This window comes from Protobothrops mucrosquamatus, unplaced genomic scaffold (assembly GCF_001527695.2).
Source record: "Protobothrops mucrosquamatus isolate PMUCROS unplaced genomic scaffold, P.Mucros_1.0 scaffold194, whole genome shotgun sequence".
NCBI lineage: Eukaryota > Metazoa > Chordata > Lepidosauria > Squamata > Viperidae > Protobothrops > Protobothrops mucrosquamatus.
Genome location: NW_015386550.1, coordinates 288,719 through 308,897, shown reverse-complemented (window position 1 = coordinate 308,897; position 20,179 = coordinate 288,719). Strand labels below are relative to the sequence as shown.

Below are 20,179 nucleotides of genomic sequence, written 5' to 3'. Positions count from 1 at the left end.
CTTGAAATACTTGGTTTTATTATTTCTATAGTTGTATGTTTCTTAAAGTGATGGAAAGGCTAAAATCCCCCTCCCCTAATATCTTTATATTAGAAATCTAAAACTTAGAAGCATATAGGCCTTGATACTTAGTAATCTGCTAGTGTGAAAAGATGGTCAAGAATGCTTACAAAAGCTTGCTCAAGTGAAACCTCAGACATATCATTGGACAAGGCAACAGCTTGGGAAAAGAGGAACTTGTATAATGTACTAATTGTTACTAGAAATTAGGGACAAATATGCCGATTGCTACTAGCTTGGGAAAAGAGGAACTTGTATAATGTACTAATTGTTACTAGAAATTAGGGACAAATATACCGATTGCTACTAGATAATGCTGATGTTACCAAGCAATATTGGCTGAACTCAGGTAATGTGGACAGTTACCTAAAAGGGCTTGACTTAAGGTGAGCTTATGGAGAAGTTAACTATAAAAACTGTACTGTTAAGGAAGTGGCCTTTGCACCACCCTACTGGAGTGATCTCTGTGTCCCTTTTCTGCACAGAATAAAATATTTTGTAATCTCCACCTCAGAGTGTTTTCATTGGGCATTACAAACTGGGCAAACCAGCTTTCTGGGATTACAAAAGCTTCTATCACCATTGTTGTCATCTTTTATTATTTATGCACACTGTCTATACAATAGAGTGAAGGTGGAATCTTCTAATTTTCTAATCCAGTAATCACCTCCAGAATGGGACACTCCCAATTGGGTCCCAGGACTATCAGCAGAGTAAGGTTTTGAGGCATTTACAGAAGGTTGAAAGGGTGGGGTCAGATCTCACCTAAAGAGTGGTATGATGTTCCAGAGGGTGGGTGCTGCAGCAGAAAAGGTTCTTTTCCTGGACCCTACCAGCTGAAATTCCTTGCCCCTTCTGCCAATGCAAGTGGTATGGTTGCGCTGGCAGATAGGGCATGCCGTGTGCCCCATTTGGAAGTTGGTGGAGTAGTGATGCAAATAGGTGTGATGGAATGTAGTTTGGCTTCCCAACTAAGAATCCAGACCACATTTCCGTCACATCAGGTGAGGCTGTATCAAGCACATGGGACAAAGATGTGTGAATGTCTGTACATGTGAGAGAAGTCAGTGACTGACCTTGTTTGTGGTAAGTCTATTTTAGGGTTTATATTTGTGTTCAAAATCATAGGAAACTATAACACTTATTTATAGCAAACATAGCCAGGTGAGGGGGGATTGGGGGAGGAATCCAAATAATGTCTAAAAGTTTTTTAAAAAGGCAACAACATGCAAGAAAGAAAGGGTCATTATCCACATTCCCCCACTTATTCCCTGTTTTAGTGATTTCCTTCGAAATGATAACGTGCCTCAGCATTTGCTTTGTTATTTCAAAAGCCATAGGTGGAACACTTTTGGTAACTGGAAGAATTTTTTCAAAAGAAAAAGAACAAGAAGAATTTTTTCAAAGGAAAAAGAGTAATTCGTTCCTCTGAAAACATAGCTCACACATTTTCTTGAAACATTTAAGTGGAATGGATCATTTTAGTGATTCTGTAAGCATAATTGCATTGATAAATTTCCCGTTTAAATACACAGAATGCTTAATTGTTTGTCCTCATTATAAACTTACCAAATGCATCTATACTCTGAATAAACTAAGATGTCTGATGGGAAGATCCTGATTTAGGTCTCGGTGAGCATTCATTTCTAGAGTTACTCAGATTTATGATACTACAGAGATCAGTGCTACTACACAAGATAGGGAGTATCATAAATACTTCCCTTGTATACTAATTTCCTCATTTTTACTAAACATTCATTGAGCACTGTAATTCAAATATATACTTTCCATATGGTTCAAGATAACAAAACAGTCCAAATCAGATCAGAATAAAGTTTTTTTAATTAAGATGTCTATTTACAGGGATAGATCCAAAGGGTTAAGTTCAAGAAAATAAACCCAATTTTTAATCAGGAACATCAGTCATATATCATAGTCAACCTGTAATTAATACAAAAATTATAATTAATATAAAACCCCAATTAATATAAATTATTAATGTATAATTAAGCCAAATTTCAGCACCAAACTTTTAATGTCAGACCTGAGAATACTGGACAAATAAATAAAGCAAGCAAGGCTATAATTAGAGTTCCATGGGTAGTAAGGCAAACCTCTTGGAGATTGAGGCCTCCATCCAAACATTAGTCATCAACATGGCTACATTTGAAGGGGGAGACCTATTCTGATGTCTGGGGTTGTATATCAGTGGTAGACTGGACTACTCTATTAGGAGTGGAGCTGTACTGCTAGAACAGGACTAAAAATCAGACAACCACTAAATGGCATTCATAAATTAGGGATTTCTGTTATCTCTTTGCTGCCACTAGGTAGTCTCAAGAGTTAGTGGAGGCAGCTGCTATGTCTGCTCACAGACTGCTTCTGTCTACTGATCTAATATCTCCAGCTACCTCTATTGGCATGCATTAAATCCTATCAGAACTCATTGTTCAGTTTTCTTTTTTTTTCTTTTTCTTTTTCTAAAAAGCTAAAGGTCTGGAAGAACACTTTTTTCTTTGAAGATCCCAAGATAGTCACCTCCCCTGCCTTGAATGTATTTATATCATTGAGAGAAAAGTAAGACATAAAGATTGATTGACTGGAAAAGAAACATAAAGAATCAACTGCATATAATTGAAACAACTGTACTCTGAGTATAGTTTTATGCCACATTCTGTGATAACAAGCCAATATTTCAAAAGGTAAAACACTTTTCCTCCCCAAAGGAAAAATACATCTTTTATAAATATATTTATGTCTATTGTAAAACATTTTTAGCATATTATTTGGCTTTGTGGTTTATTAAATGACAGATCTCAATGCATTATACTATGGAGTACTAATTAACTATAAAAATCCTTTAGAACTGATTAAATTGTTACAAAAGTAAAATTTAAACCTTTCTATATATGAATGAGAAATATAAAATATTTTATGGTTCTGACTTTTAATATATTTGAAGTGAGAATGATCCTTTACAGTTATGATGAACTTCTTTCTAATTTTCATAAAATATTTCTAATGAATTTCCCTTTTTATAAAAATATTCAGCATTTTTTTAAAAAAATGTAGCCAAACGAAACACTACAGTTAAAATCTTATAATATTTCATATTGATCTTATGCATACATTTAATTTGATAAGGCTTACATTTTGTGTAGATACTACACAAAGGAAAATAAGCTTTTCAGGTTGAAAAATTTATTTTAAAAGAATATTAAAATTTACAGCTGCTTAGCAGGTGGTTGACTCTGTTTAGAGCTATCAAGTAGTTTATTAGAGAAGGCTGGAGTACCTTAAGATATTGAGCCATAATTTTCCTTGACTTATCAAAACTTTTGATAATGAATAGAAAAAGTATTTTCCTAGGAAATCATCTTCAGTATTTGCTAGGTTTTTTGGGGATGAAGGGAGAAAAAAAAATTCATAAGTTTATAGGGTTTTTTTCTGCTTCTCAACAAATGCTGGAAAATCTTTTTTAAACCTAGCCAATGGTAAGATAAACACAGCAACATGATGCTTTTTTATCTCTTTGATACAGCAGAAATATTTTTCCATTTTAAGAGCAGAGGAAGATACTTAGACAATGCTTCAGCCTTCTGGGTGGGGGGGGAGGAACACTTGAGATGCCACAGTCAGACACAACTGCGTCTTAGCTAAGCAACTATAATGTATTATATAGACAGGTTTTCCCTGTGAGAAACCATATTAATTATAAATGGTATGAGTAACATGCTTTTTACAAATGTTATACAGTGCATAGGCAGCTATAGTGCAGAAGCAGCTCTCTTAAACTCTATACAGTATATAGACAAGGAGTGCATCCATTTATTCAACAGAGGGCTCAGTATCGCCTTTAGGAAATTAACTTAGAATAAAGTAAACCAACATAGGCTATAATGAAGGTATATTTTCACACAATTGTCCTAGGTAGCAAAACTAAAATCAATTACCTCAAATCCTACTCCAGCTTATCCTGTACAAAGACTGCCATTCTATTAGGAGCTAAGACTTCAGTGCTTTACAGCAGCGGTCCCCAATCTTTCTGGCTTTGCGGACCACCGGCAAAGATGGCGGCAGGGTGGGGAAAGGGGATGGTTTCACGCAAGCAGTGGGAGAGCATGTGAAGCTCCATTTGGACAAGCAGTGGGCACATGTGCCTGCCGCTCGCGCAAACGGAGCTGCACATGCTCACACGTTCGCCTGACGTTTGCATGGCCCGGTTCCAAACAGGGCGTCACCTGGGGATAGGGACCCCTGCTTTACAGAACAGCTTATTCAAAGCATTTATCAAACAGGAGAAATATCTCTATTCTAAACACCGTATTTTACTGTATTAATGACTAACTGTATCTTATCTTATTTTGTATTAAAATAATGCATAGATCCTAATATTCTTTTAAACAATAATACCAAAATATTTTGAAGTGAACCATAAACCCAAATTACTATGCCAGGAAATAATAGGCATTGTAAATGTTGAGAAAGCCATGTTAAAATCAAGATTTTCTTACAAGCTCCTACTTTCACATAATTCCAATAACCTTTGTTACATTAAAATGCATTACTAAATATAGATCTAATCAAAACCTTCAAAATAATGACATAAATTCATAACTGCTATAAATTTTGTTTCTATAATGGAGCATCCTAAAATTCTAATACATTGATTGATAACCGTCTAGCTACAAAACATAAAAAACGTTAGGAAGGACAGAAAATTGAGTCACAAGAAAACTTTGGTGCTCACAGCATCTTTGCTGATTTAATGGTTTGCTCTTTCACTGACAACATCTTGAAGACGTTTAAGCAAAACATCATCGTTCTCCTGACAAAGTCTCTTAGCTGGTGATTCTGTGTCACTATCAATTGATATTGCTCTCTTCTTAGGTCTCTGTCCTTCTTGTTTAATCATATTGTTAATTTCCTTCAAACTCTGTCAAATTGAAAACATCACAGTCAAAAATAATACTAAATTTCAGTTAAAAGAGCTTAATGTTTTATTAGGTTTTGATTTTTCAAAATACATTTGTATATTGCAGTTAATATTTTTATATAATAGCCTAATTTTTGTCACTGCCAGACCTGCTGCAACTTAAACCTCTAAACAGAAACGATCTTTGGCTTGAGAAAGATATAGTTTTATTAGAAGCCAGTGCATTACAATCACACACCAAAATTCATAAGTTCAACTTTTCCCTCTCTTAGCTGCCTTCCATCTCTGCCCCCACCCCTAATCAGTTCAAGCAAAATGTTTTGAGAATGGTCACTCTAAGCATAGGTTGGTACGCAGCTGCTTTCTTCTCCCAGCTGGGTGACCTTGAAACAGCCTTCTGGGGAGATGTGGGGGGGGGGAGATACAGCAATTCCTCTCCCCAAGCAGCAGTCACTTTCGCTTTCCCAAGCAACCCCTCCCATCCATCCTCCCCATTGTTCATGTCAATGCATGTTACTGAAGCACAAGCTGAGACTGAGGTAGCAGCTGAGTCACTTTCAAATTTTCAGCTTAATATTTAACCTTTATCATATTTCTATCTACCTTTAAAAAAGACCAGAAAGACTACACTGAAATCAACATTTATGGATTATGTTTTTAACTCTTAATTGTTAGAAACGTATATCTTACCTTAGAAGGGCTCCCATTAAATTTATATAACAATGCACTCTTAGGTGTCAGGCAAGAACCATTCTTGTGTGGTGAAACATAAAGAGAATGTTGCTGAGAAATTCGCCGAGGAGATACTGGTAGCTGTTTAATGCTGGGGAAGGGGGAAAGCGGAGGTGCTTCCACCTTGGGAGAAAAAAGATTACACTTAGATACTTTTCTATTATAATTTGAATTAATGTGCGTTAACTCAGAATTGGTACTCTTTTGCATCTGAGAGCTGCTCTTTTAAAATTATTGCTTTTATTCCTTTTGGCATCCAGACGTTACAAGATGTAGGGCAATATTTCAGGATTTTTTTCCCCCATAGTACTAGCTGTGTGTAATAAAGTTGTCTTTAACAAACTTATTTAGATAACTAGAATCAATACAAAGGCTTGCACAATAGGGGTTTTTGTTTGCTTCTGAAATACGGTGTTGGTGATATTTGTTTGTATTTTGTATCCATGTGTTCTCTCAGTTAACCTCTCACCTAACTGAAGCTCAAAAAAATGACAATAATTTATTTACCCAAGTTATTTTATACCCCAACTAGCTGGCAGCTCTTTTTTCTTCACTTAAGATTTCTAGAAGCTGTAGCCATTATTTACAAAAAATAAAGCAAAATCAACATCAGATAGTTCAGCTGAACTCCAGTGTTTGTTACTGAGGTTTTAACTCATAATGCACAAGCATAGTATATTTTTCAGAGATTTTAAGCTCCCATTAAAATATATACATTTAAAACATAGCATGTGAAAAGAAAATTATCTATGAAATACAGTTATTTTTAACTTATGAATTGCATTTATATCTTGCCTTTCTTTCAAGAGATCAAAGCATGACATATTCTTCCTGTAAATCAGGGGTGTCAAACTGCCGGCCCACGGGCCAGACGCATCACATGGAAGCCGCATCCACCCCATTGCCAGCAATGGCAAAACCAGCCCAATACGTTGCGCGACGTCACGTGACGTCACGAGTTTGCCATGCCTGCTGTAAATGTAATACTTGTAACAACCCCAGGAAATAGGTTGGTAACAGTGATGGTCCAAAGTCACTCAGTGGGCTTCATAACTGAAGAAGAATTTCAGGCCTATTTTCCCCACTCATGCTTGCAATTACTATTCCATAATGATTAAAAATATGCTATGTTACAGTAATTAAAATAAAAAGAATTATGGATTCTTAAATATTAGAACAAGATGACTGAATGATTTTTCAAAAATACTTTTAAAATTATTGGAAATTAGCCTCTATAATATATGAAAGCAATTTGCAATTATTCAAATGATAGTAGATAGAAATGTTATGTTTTGAAGTACATTATAAGATAGGTCTCTCTTGGTTACAAAAAATGTTTAAAGGATTAGAAAGATAATGTAATAATTAAGTTATTGAGCTAGGAATAGGGGGACCTAAACTCTGGACATCGTCTGCTGCTGAAGCTCACTGGGTCAATCACTCTCTTTCAGCCTAACCATGCTAATAGGGTTAGGAGGGAGCACTATATATGCTGCCATCTGCTCCTGAATGAAAAAATGGTATAGAAATTTAATTAATTAAATGTGATTAATTTTTAGAAAATTTTAGCTAATCCATCCTTATATATTATCTTTGAACATCTTTCATTTGCTTTGTTCTAAATTCATACACACTACGAGATTCTGATAAATAATAAGTTTAACAACTTAGAACTCTAAGTAGGGCAATTACCGTAGTAGAGTTAATGAATCCTTCAATTTGTTGAAGAGATATTCCTATGGAAAATAGGATAATTGTTTCCAGCTTAATGGAAATAGGCAATTAATATTTTAAAACATAAAAGTAATGTGCTTTTCAATTATTACTGTACAACATTAAAAAATAAATCCACAGCATACCTACTGTATTCTGTTTTGGGTGTTCAAAATGAGCTTCCTTTTCTCCATTTCCTTCATTTTGCAGACACAACACTAGTGTCTAAAACCTTAACAGTAACTACTGTATATGCACTAACTTTAACTTCAAATGTGCTAGCCTCAACTGTGTGTTCAATTAGCTTTGCACTAATTGAATTTTGCCTCACATCAAATGCAACCTGGTATTAATTTATAATTTGTATTAAATAAATTGTCACACTATTCAATCATGCAAAAATAAAGGAAATGAAAAGGATAGGGAGAATAAAGTGGCTTTTGCCAGAGCTTGGAAAGGTAAAAGTTGCCCTCTGTGGGAGAATACTCTCTAGCTGAAGACTATTACTTAGATGACCAGCTTTGCTTAATCATATAAGCTGGGAATCTGGTCAACAATTATAACCTTAGTGAACATGTGTATATTGTTAGAAGCAATCCATCTCTCTTAGTATCTAAGATAAGCGTAAAAAAAACAATAATCAAACTATATGAACCCATCTGGAAATTTGAGATTCACATACCATATAATCATGGTTGGAAACATATTTCAATACAAAGTTTATCACTTTTTTAACATAAATAGTGTTGTAAAACTTTATAAGATCCCCTCTCTCTTCTTTTTCCAAATCTCTATAATCGTTCCCACAGACACCTTTGAAAGGAAGAGAGAAGACAAGATAAATATAATAAGCTTTTAAATTTAAAAAGTGAAGCAAAAAATATGTTGTCTTTACCACAAAGGCTTTCCACCACTTTCCCAAACCGCAGAATTAAGGAAAGCAAACAACACAGTTAGATGCTTTATTTGGAAGCAAGTCACAATGAGAGGAATGTAAGTCAGTCCTATATGCATATATATAGGATTCTAGTCTAAATGGTTTTGTAATAAATATGAGTTGAACTAGTCCACATACATGATATAATCAGATCACTATGTGTTGAATACAGACCAGGTCCTCTACCTACCACTGTCAGTATCACTTATGGTTTTGTTAGCAACAAAATAGCACAACACATTCATTTGGATTTCTGTATATACACTATATGAAAAAAACCCAGCAAGAAACCATGGCTAAATGTCATGTCATGAATTAATTAAGAGAGTAAGCCCTATTGAAGATAGACATCCTTCTGAGTAAGTACATTTATGTTGGGAAAAATATTGAAGAAACCACATGCTTCTTAGAATAGATTTAATTCTATTTCTGGGTCTGTGATCTATAAAATCCTAGTCACTGCCTATATCATGAACTAAAATGCTTTACTTGATCAGAAAATGGAGGTCACAAAGCAAATATCTTGATCATATTTGTTAAACCTACAGGTTAAATTTTCAACTACATTTTCTTGTTTGTATGATAACATGAATATTACTCTGGTTGTTCCTATTCTCTCCTTTATGTAACAGTCAGCCTTTAAATATGTTAGAATGTTTTAATTTAAGATTATAGGGAAAGAATTTAGATTAAATAGTATTTTCAAACCTATAGAGATATTTAAAAAGAAAATGGCTTCCATCTAATTTTGAATAATCAGGCAACATTCAAGAGCATCCTATTGTCAAGTATACATTTAAACTTAAAATAGTATAGCATAATCACCACCCTTTTACCTTCATTTGATATACTTTCATGTTTTACATCTATTACATCAGCTTGTACTTTTTTCAGTAAGACACTTCTATATACCTAGAGAACAAGAGACAGCAAGATTTTGTAATCTGAGGGAGCATGATTGGAATTATTCTTAAATCTGCAGATAGTATTTGAATAACAAAAGCAAAATATTTATAGATATGCTGAAATATACTTACATAGCTATTAGCTTGTGGCTGATTTCTATAACATTTCATTATGTCCTGAAAAGTTCTTTCTTCTTTGGACACCTGAACAAGAAACAGTTGTAACTGATTAAAAAGAAAAGGTTCCTGTACATAAACCTAAAATAGCTTTCTACAGCATTTTCAATGAAGAATCATTTGATATAACCACAACTAGAAAAAACCCTCTATTCTCTATTCTCCTTTTTGAATTTTTGCTAAAGATTTTGACCTCAAATATCATAGGGATTCACACCTAACAAAATTGAAGTATTTAAAGGAATTCTTTGTCTTTTTTGCTTAGCAACTGCTCGCATAGTTTCTCACTTCTAACAAATTAGAGAAGATGCTTTTTTCTTCTCATAATGTTTTTCATATTCATTTTCCACAAATCACATAATTTGGAATTTAAAAAGCTCATATAGGATGGAAATTACAGATTGATTCAAACAGTCACAGACACATTAGATATAAACTGAAATGAGGTTGTTAGGAACAGCTGTATGATAACAAAAAGTAGTAGTACTTTTATTTAACATGTACTTGCAGTTAAAAGTATATTATAGGAAGGGACTGGTTATGTACAAAATGCAAGGGCATCTATCAAATTTCTATTTAATGAGGCTATGCAGAACTTCAGAAAAAAAGTGAAAAATATTTCAGAGCTTGCAAGAACCCAAATATAGCTCTAAAGCAGGGGTATCAAACTGCCGGCCCGCAGGCTAGATGTGTCATGCCGAACCCACGCCCACCCTATTGCCGGCAATGGGAAAAAAGGTGCGATACATCGTGACACATCACGTGACGTTGCGAATTTGACCCCCCTCCTCTAAAGCAATGGTATCTTCTTTAGGGATCACTGCAGTTGCTACATTATCTTCAGAAAAGACTTTATTGCACAAAGTTGACAAAGGAGCGATATTTGCGCTCCTACTTTGAAGTACCTTTTCCAATTTATTTTCAAAGCATAACTCTTTTTTGCATATAACTATGCAAAATCTATGCTGTTGTAATAATGGAAAACAGCCTACTACCTATTGTAACAGTATCCTGCTCAGTTGGCCAAAAGAAAAAACTTAAGAGTACCTGGAAAAAAAGAACCTAGGAATATGAAAAACATTTTAAGAACATTTGTTCTTTAAGCAATTTATTAAAATAAGGTATTATAAAGTTCATTTCAGAACATTAAAAAATTACATTTTGAAGGCTCTCTTACCTTTGCCATGATATAAAAAGCACAGAGAAGAAGCTGGTCTAAGTGTCGATCTTTCATTAGATCTGTACAGTGGACTAAAGTGAATTCAAAACAAGTCCATATCTTCCCTCGTAAATCATTGGAAACATCCAGTTTTGAGCATAGATCACGTAATCGAACACTTGCCAAATTGTATACCTAAGAGGAAATGCCACACTAAGGTTTTTTTGTTTTGTTTGTTTTCAGGAATTTGAATCCCTTCTGAAAAATTAGTAGTGGTATATGCTGCTAATTTAAAATTTTTGCAAGCTTATGAATATAATGCTGAAAATTACTGTGCAATTTAATTATTTTCAGGCATACTTTGAATAATGACTGGATCCAGACTCTTTTTAACATGAGATTTTATTATATACATTATAGTTACTTAACATTGTTCAAATTGCTAGTATAGAACATAAAATGTAAAAAAAAAAGAATACTGAAACAAAACTGAAAAAAATAAAACAAAAAAATCACAAGGAAGAATTTTCAATAACTCATTTTCCCCCTTCTTTAGCCACTGTCCCTAGCCACTAATCGCTACGCAGATATTTATACTTTTCTTGAAATGTTGGCCATGTACTCAAATGGCTGGTTGATTGTGTATAACATGGCAAAGCACCTGGAGAGGTGCCTCCTTTACCCATGTCTTTTTATTGAATAAATAAGATAAAGGCAGGTTTTGCTCATGTGTAAAGTCACGCAAATGCAGACATAGTAATCATTTTTTATCTTGAAAACTAAAACTCAAGAGCCTTTAAATAGGAATTCTGTCAAGCTTTTAGAAACTCTATATAAATAGCAACTATCAGATTACTCCTAAAGTTACCAGAGAAATATGGCATTTATTGGGTCTTATCTTTATTAAATGACATATTTTTTCATCAATTTTTTTCTTTCCTATTTCTTACCAATTAAGGCAGAACAGATTAGCCAAGCAGATATCTGTGCATGCAGGTGTTTGCCTTTTGTTCCCTTACTGTTTTTATTTTTTCTGCTCTTTGAGGATGCAAGCTTGTATTCTTTTTTTGCCTTCTATTTTTCTGGTCACCTTTAATAGCTTTCTTGCTTTTGCTTGTTAATCATGACATCATCATCAGTTATATTAAGATATCACTGAACAATATTGTTCAATTAGAACAATTAATCAGTGGTACGACTTGCACTGAGAAGTTGTGGGTGCTCTAACACTGGAGGTTTTTAAGACAATCATTTGTCTGAAATAGTATAGGGTTTTGCTTGAGAAGGAGTTGAATTAGAAGAACTCCAATTCTGTTATTTTGTTATATATTTTCTGACTTGCAATTAGTTTGCAGATGAGCATTTATGATTATTGTTTTAAATAAGTCTCAAATATTCTGGAACATTGATCCTGTTTCTCCTCCATCTCCTTCTTTTTTTTCAAATTTCTTATTCTAAAGTTCAATAGGTCTGTTTGACTTCCTCAGCAATTTTCAGTTATGTATGTATATGTTATATCTGAACGCACCGTAGTCAAACTAATCTATTCCAGATCAAGTGATGAGTGCCACTTAAAATTAATCCTAAATTGATTTCACAACCAACTCAATTAGATCAGTTTTTAGAGTTTTTAAAAAGTTCATCTCTTTATCATTGATATGAAAACTATATGAAAGTCATAGGAATTGCCTTGTATTCTTGTTGGATATCTCTCTTATTCTAATTTCAACACCACTTTGAGAATTTTAACCAGGGAAAGAATACTCCAAATATAAAAATATTTTAGGTTTCTCTCCATAACCATTCTGCAAGAGGTCTGCCTCACATATTTCTGATCTTTAAGTTGTTATACTACATTGGTGCTTTGTGTATTTTCTTTTTCCTAAAGAGTTTGAATCCAGACATACACTTAAATTCCCTGTTTTGGTTTATAAGCTTCTAACATCAATATGTAAGATCTGCACAAATGTACTTTTCCAAATGTCTTTTTATTTTACAATTCTTTGTTCTTTTTGACAAGTTATATTCTACTATGGATTCATATTTGAGTTCATCTCATTATGATTATAAAAATTATTGGATTATGACAAACATTTTTATTTTCTAGAGGTTATCTATTATAAGCAGAATATTACTCATCTCATGTTAGCTTTCAAAGTGTGTTGTGACTTTTAATAACTCTACTTTGCATAGCTTTTACTGATTTTAATATGTTTAGATTATTTTTATGAAAGATTTCTGCTAGTGGTCATGGTGGAATATTTTAATACAAAACATATTTACAAATACATTCTACCTTTCTGAAAAAAAGTGCTAGAGATCCAGTTTTCTTTGGCTTGTTTGCTGAATGAAAAGGTTCGCTTGGAGGAGGCTGACGTGGACAAACAGTCATTAAAGCATTAGCACTGAGTGGGACTTGTCCATAGCTGTCCACTTTACAATCTTCAGATAAGTTGACTGCAATTGGTATCAGTGTGATCCTTCCTGTCTCATTTATATTGCCTAAGATACATGCAAAAATTATTGATCTGTTTATGATATCCTTTCTTAGGTTAAAATAAACATTCTGAAAATGCATGATAAGTCAATACAGAAGGCTCTACATCTTAATACAACCTTAATTTTTTCAATAGATTAACATAATTTAGGAATAGGTGATTCATGGGCCTGCTGAAGTTTCTCATTGTTGCCTCAATAAACACTGTATTTTGTCTTTACATTAATGTGTATTTGTCCCCTATGACATAGCATAATATAGTGTCAATATTTCCCCATGGATGCCCCCAAAGCAATATATTTTTACAAAGATTATACCTAGAGGTCCTGAAAGACTTTTTGCTACCCAAATGAGCTCATATTTTATTTCCAACACTTTCGTCAGGGATGCCCAGAGATAAGAAGCTAAATTATTTGCATACCAGACACACAAAATGCTATTTAATAGCTTTCCCCATCCCTGCTGATAAAAAAAATGTAACACTAAATTAAACAACAATTTGCTCTTTTTTCATATCTATATCAGTTATTTAAGACAAATATTTCACTCCAAAAATGTTCATACCATTACCGTTTGCCATTAAAAAGTCTAACAAAAACTGTATTGTTTCATACCTACCATGTAATGGGATTGTTACTTTCTGTCTTGTTACTGTAGTTTGTGCCATACTTAGAGCAATTTCATCAGGTGAAACAGACATATGCTTGTCTGTTTTCAGTTTTATTCCTTCAGCATATCTTTTTTCTACAGATTTTGTGGGAGGGCTTTCATCTCCAAAAAGCCTTCTTTTAGCACTTCCTGCCATAGGAGAATTGTAACGGTCATGAATGGAGATTGGAGACAATAGCTGCAAATCTAAAAAAAAACAAAAAAGCTTTACTTCAAAATGCAGTAAATCAGAGGGACAAAAATCTTTTTGCATTCAGAACGATATAAACTAGACAATGTTCAAAAGTAGAACACTGAAGGTCACATAATATTTCTGTAATCTTATAATAATAAAATTCATTTTACAATAAATTATAACACTATATTCCACTGGAAATTTTTTCAGTTTATATAAGCAGTCACATTTATATCCAAACTGAATTTTACAGTTCTCTACAAACCAAGGAATTTACTAGAAAATGTAGTATACCCAGTTTGTATAAAATAAGGAATGAAGAGACATTATCGGAAGGATCTCTTCTTTGAGAATTCACTCATTTAGAATTCCCCTCCAAGGGGGCAGTGAAAATCATGGCTATCACTCAGCCTCCTTTCATATGGCTTTAGAATCCATTTCCTGATACCAATTATTGTCATTTCAATTTGGTTGCACTTTCTCTAACACATTTTATTGAAAGGTATGAGTTTTCATGAGATGCAACTTATTTCATCAAATCATGAACTAACTAGACTGATGTAGGATTTAATATAGGATGGTGGGAGGGAACAGCAGGCTACATATGAGAAGATTACAAGTACCTTATCAATTAATAACTGTAATGTGTTAAAATTCATTGTGTTTGTGGAGACTTCAAGATTGCTTGAAATTTTCTGATGTGAGTCCAGCAATCTCTTCAATTGTGTTATTCAAATTGCATTTTTTCCAAAAAGTCACTTTAAGGTCTGCCATAGAATGTCTTGAGAAGTTGAAATGTTCAGATATTACTTTGTCCTTATTTTGATATCACATTGTGGCCATTAATTCTTTTAAGACAAGTCTCTCCCATCTAGAAGGGCACTGCTAACAGTTCATGGCCTATAATCATATTAGAAGAACAGCATGTTGACGGAAACAGTTCAAGGGAAAAGGATGTTTTAAAAATAAACAGGATGAGTGCACCAAAACCAAAGAACAAACTCTGAATTTCTACTGAATGACAACATGCCCATATATGGTAGTATGTCGGCTGTCGAGGTAACCTGAGCAGACAAAGACAGAGATAATGTATTCCAGTTAGGCGCTTCTGATAGATTGTGACCTCTGCGGGCCTTTCCAATGGGACCAAAAGGGAAGGAAAATGGGGCATCGCGATAGGATGTATAAAAATGACTGCTCAACGTGGCTCGCGTGTGGTCCGTTGCTTGGGAACTTCCTGCATGAAGTCTTGACTCAGATCCACTGCGCTTTGCAAACCGCTGTTTTCTTTTCTTTGTTAGCAATAAATTTTGTTTTCTTTGAAACCCAATTAGTGGACTTAATTTGTTTTTGAATTCGTGCCCAACAATGTGAACATCTCCTTTAATAATCTTGAGTATGTACTTGTTGGGGGGCCTTTGAAAGTATAATTGGTATAGTTTTGATGCTAAAAAAACTGGGTTTCTTGCAATGACTGGACAAGGGAGGCCCATATTGGATTGATACATGTGCAGAAACATACCTAACATATTTGAGATAGATCTGAGAGACAGTTTGGTATAGTGGTTAAGATATCAGACTAGAAACTAGGAAAGTGAATTCTAGCCTCACCTTGGGCACAAGCCAGCTGGGTAACCTTAGGCAAGTCACTTCTCTCAGCCTTAGGAAGAAAGACCTAGTAAGCCACTTCTGAAATGCTGCCAAATACTGCAAACCTGCAGGGAGCAGTTGCTAGGAATCAAAACTGACTTAAATATATATTTTCCCTGTCACTGCTGCACTGAAATAGCTAACTGATACATCAGCAGCATCAGCCACATCCATACTTGCAGTTAGTCTCACTGTTTTCAACAGTATTTCCCTTACTGCCTATACACAGGTGGACAGCCTTGGTATGTCACAGTGGAAAACTCGATGAAGATGATAATTCAAACAAGTTTCGTTACACTAATGAAATTGAGCTAAAAAAGCTTTAAGTTGCATGGTTTTCAGAAAGACTGAAATACATTTCTTCTGGACTTTAATTAGATCTAATTCTATCACTGTACCTGAGCAAGATGTTCTTTTAGATATAAAATATAATACTTCAACTTACCTCGTCTATGATTGCCCTCATGATTTGTCCGAACCTCTTTTACTCTGGGATGCATGATAGGAGATGCTGGCATCATGGGAAGATATCCTAATCCTTTTCCTCCATTTCCTGTTTCAAAATTATTTGGAAATATTACCTGGAGAAGAAAAGGTAACAATTTCAAAAGGCAAAAATCATACTATTTTACAATTTTGTTATAACTCGTGTCTTTAATACAAGGAATCTTAACATTTTTTAATCATACAGTATTTTCAGTTTTTCAGATTTGAAAGATTTAAGTAATTTCCATGTTTTAAATATGAATTGTTTACTTGACAGCATACTTCTTCACAGCGAGGAACCTCATCTTCTGAGACTTGAAGGGCATCCCAAAGTACAGAGTCTTCTCTCCAGGCTAGATTTTCAAGTATCTGTTCCTCAATGCTGTTAAGATGTTTTACCATGTCTCTTGAGAGACCTTCTTCTGAACGGATCAATACTTCAATCACCTTGAATGCAAACATTAGTTTAGTCACATACACATAATACAAATCCAAATTTTATCTATCCCAATGTAGGAGCACAAAATATTTCATGTGAGTTTCATTTTACAAATGAATGCATTCCTTTGATTTTTTTTCACAGTAAATGATTGTTTAAAATATTTATTTTGCCATGAATAGTTTTTAAAAGACCTTATGTAGAACCATTTTCTTGCATACCTTAAGCACTTCAATGTTTTCCAGAAAAATAAGCAGCTTCAATTTTATAAGAACTCAGGGTAAAATAAGAACTGTTATTATGATTAAACTAATCTGAATATAATTAGGTAGATACAACTAGTCCTTGTTTACTGACCACTCGTTCAGCAACCATTCAAAGATATCATAGTGATGAAAAAGCAACATTATGGCCAATTTACAACCATATGTCATCTTCACAGCATCCCTCAGTTATGTGATTGCCGTTACAGTCAGTATGCACCCCCTGAGCAGAGCAGGGGGGAAGGTGGTGATAGGAAAGGACAGACAAACTGCCTACAGATATTGCTTGCTTCCCACTTCCCTGCATAGTAGAGATTAGATAGGAAGAGATTTCAGAGAGTACTGTAGGTTGTTTGCATAACACCACAATCACATTGCTTTTGATGTGTGCAAGACAGTAAGCAGATATTCTAAATGGAGGAGTTAAAAGGCAAAAAAAAAAGGCCAAAGATGTGAAACTGAGAAGTGTTGTCTCTTTCCAACCAGAATAGCAATAGCACTTAGACTTATACAGCTTCATTGTGCTTTACAGCACTCTCTAAGTGTCAGCATATTGCCCGCAAAAATCTGGGTCCTCATTTTACCAACCTCAAAAGGATGGAAGGATGAGTCAACCTTGAATGGGTTAGGATTGAACTGCTGGCAGTCAGCAGAATTAGCCTGCAATATTGCATTCTAACTATTGCACCACCACAGCTCATGAAAGCAGTCACGATCACGTGATTTCCCATTCAGCAACCTCTTTGCTTAGTGGAGGAATTGTTGTCCCCAACAGGACAGCTAAACAAGGCTGACCTCTAATGCAAGTCTATAATCCAGTTATGCCTTTTTTTATTAGTTGCCAATTTCTTTTGGTGCTGGTTGATACTGCACATCATTTTTGTAAAAGTAATTCAGTATCAACTGTGGATTATACTGATACATACAATAAGAGCTGGAACTGGTTGCTATCTATTATGGAATGACAAATGAAACAAAACAGGGCTTGCTGATTGACCACTTGGAAAAGCTGAAGTCATCTTGTGTAAAGATCAATGCTTTTTCTGTGCTTACCTTATAGAAATAGAATGGCTTGACATTAAGAATATCAATGATCCAGGGAAACGTTCTTGGTGAACGATATGCAAACAGCACTATTTCAAAACAACATGCAAGCAAAGAGCAATGGAAAATATCTTGTTCTAAAATGGTCTAGAAAGAAGAAAAAAAAATTGAAACCTATAATCATACAAAATTATATCATTTATTTTTAAATTCTTAAAAATATTTGGGATGCCAAATCGATTCTTTGGAATCATCTGAGGTTAGATTTTATGGGAATGTCTAACATCATACAGGTTGGGGACCGCTGATCTAAAGAAGAAAATGAACTGGAGGAAAAATAATATAAACAAGGATTCATGTGCTCAAGCTACTTTATACTGATCTTTGGTTCAATTACAGAATTGTTGTTTCTCAAAAAATTGACAAGGTTAGCATCTTCAGAAATGCTAAAATTTACTTATGAGCTCTTCTCAGCATGTGCTCCATCAAAAAACCTTATATAAGATTATACATTTAAGCCAAATTCTATTTTCAGAATGAGAAAACTATTACAGCAAATAACAAGTGAATTATAAAGCCCTGTTTGATTTTTTTTAAAGTGTTCTAATGTATTTTTCTCCATAGTTCTGAACTTACAGACATGTCTTTGCCAGGCAGCCTTCGCTTTTCTTGTATCATTATTGTTTCCAAGCTTTTATAATACAAAATTTCTGCCAATTTTAATCGGTGAAGAGCAAAATCTGAAAATTAAGCCAAATATTGATAATATTTAATGATAAATAATAAATACATAAATAAAAAGGTTAATACTTAAAACCTTGTCCAGTTTATCTGCAATTTTTCTGTAAAGCAGTATGTGACTTCATATTGATCAAGAATGCATTAAAGGCTTCAGATCTTAAAGAATAAGTTCTATGTAGAATTATCAAAAAACAAATTCCACTGCTTATAGCATCTATATTTGAGTAAATGAATATAGGCCTATAAATGCAGGAGATATTTAACAAGTTAGAAAAACCCAGTATCAAAGCAGTGGATAAATATATGCCAGAATTGTCAAATAACAAAAAGACACTGTAACATATTCCAAAGTTCATATTAGGATATGAAAGAGCAGTGGCACTCATCGTGCAGATTCCTTTTGATTTGGAATACAGAAGTATCCAAAATTTGCTAAATCTGCCTATTTGTTCAGAAACATCAGCAGATAAGTACTGCACTACAGTAATGTTTTTCTTTCAAGTTCTCTTGGAGATTATTGTAAAATTAGAAGACTGGGATAGGTAAAAGTTTGGGCCCATTTCAACTGCCATTCTTTAATTTAAAAAGGAAGGAGTTATAACTAGAAGAAAAATATTATCATTACAATTAAGATAACATAAAGATCATCACTTTTTTCCTGTGAACACACTGGCGCACATTAAAAATGAATGATACATACATACATACGTGTGTGTGTGTGAGCCCATACCTGCGATCGTTTTTCTTTACGTTGGCTCACACCATCGAGCACAACCATACTTTCAATTTTGCAGAGGCCAGAGTCATTGCTCATGATACAACAAAGGGCGGCCGCCTGTTAAACATTCTGTTAACCGGCATATTGAGTTATTGCCAGCTTACCAGACACTGCGCCAGTATGTATTATCATGCAGGAGGACTGAATGGATGAACCAACGGTCACTTCCCCCTGGCGCGAACAGGGAGGCAGAGGATCGTAACCTCTCACTGGCCAATACATCGGCACAGCAGGAAGTGACAAGGAGGCAGACCGGACCCATGGACATCAGGAGAGGGCATTTGACCAACATGGACAGCGATGCCAGCACGATGGAGGAGCGACCAGCCGAAATGGCAGTATCGCATGCAGAAGAGTTGCTCGAGCGGCGGGACTCTCCTGCCAGGTGGAGCGAGTAGAGAGAGGCAAAGTGCCAAAACTTAAAACAGACGTCAACCAGCCCGACGGAAATAGGATCGATAAAATTGATTGCGGGAGGGCGGGGGCTGAATAGACCTGTAACGCGCTCGTTAGCTAAACTGCTAGCTTCACAGAGACTATAAGAGCGTGCCTCCCATTCCTGGCTTACACTCTTGACAATGTCAGCAGGCGCTGATGAAAGCTCAGTTTTAAATAAATGTTTACTTTCAGTGATCCGTGTTTCTAGTTTTATTATGAATATACCCGGGATTCGCATTTTTAGGATAATTTTATATATCTATATCTATATCTATATCTATATCTATATCTATCTATCTATCTATCTATCTATGTGTGTATATATATATATATATATATATATATATATATATATATATATATATATATATATATATATA

General features: G+C 34.5%; 1 protein-coding gene across 1 annotated transcript in view; it reads right to left on the bottom strand.

The window, feature by feature from the left end:
* Nucleotides 1-1,911: 1,911 nt before the first annotated feature.
* The window catches only part of RBL1 (RB transcriptional corepressor like 1), a 30,066-nt gene continuing 11,798 nt past the window's right edge, over nucleotides 1,912-20,179 (bottom strand). Inside the window, exons 11-23 of the mRNA XM_015813779.2 lie at nucleotides 18,479-18,582; nucleotides 17,852-17,989; nucleotides 16,379-16,543; nucleotides 16,056-16,191; nucleotides 13,735-13,971; nucleotides 12,916-13,121; nucleotides 10,638-10,814; nucleotides 9,416-9,487; nucleotides 9,215-9,290; nucleotides 8,124-8,254; nucleotides 5,687-5,851; nucleotides 4,811-4,996; nucleotides 1,912-2,001 (exon numbers count right to left, since the gene is read on the bottom strand). Of these exons, the coding sequence (XP_015669265.1) occupies nucleotides 4,826-4,996; nucleotides 5,687-5,851; nucleotides 8,124-8,254; nucleotides 9,215-9,290; nucleotides 9,416-9,487; nucleotides 10,638-10,814; nucleotides 12,916-13,121; nucleotides 13,735-13,971; nucleotides 16,056-16,191; nucleotides 16,379-16,543; nucleotides 17,852-17,989; nucleotides 18,479-18,582 (1,778 nt within the window). The 3' untranslated portion in view covers nucleotides 1,912-2,001; nucleotides 4,811-4,825. The remainder of the gene's footprint in view (nucleotides 2,002-4,810; nucleotides 4,997-5,686; nucleotides 5,852-8,123; nucleotides 8,255-9,214; nucleotides 9,291-9,415; nucleotides 9,488-10,637; nucleotides 10,815-12,915; nucleotides 13,122-13,734; nucleotides 13,972-16,055; nucleotides 16,192-16,378; nucleotides 16,544-17,851; nucleotides 17,990-18,478; nucleotides 18,583-20,179) is intronic.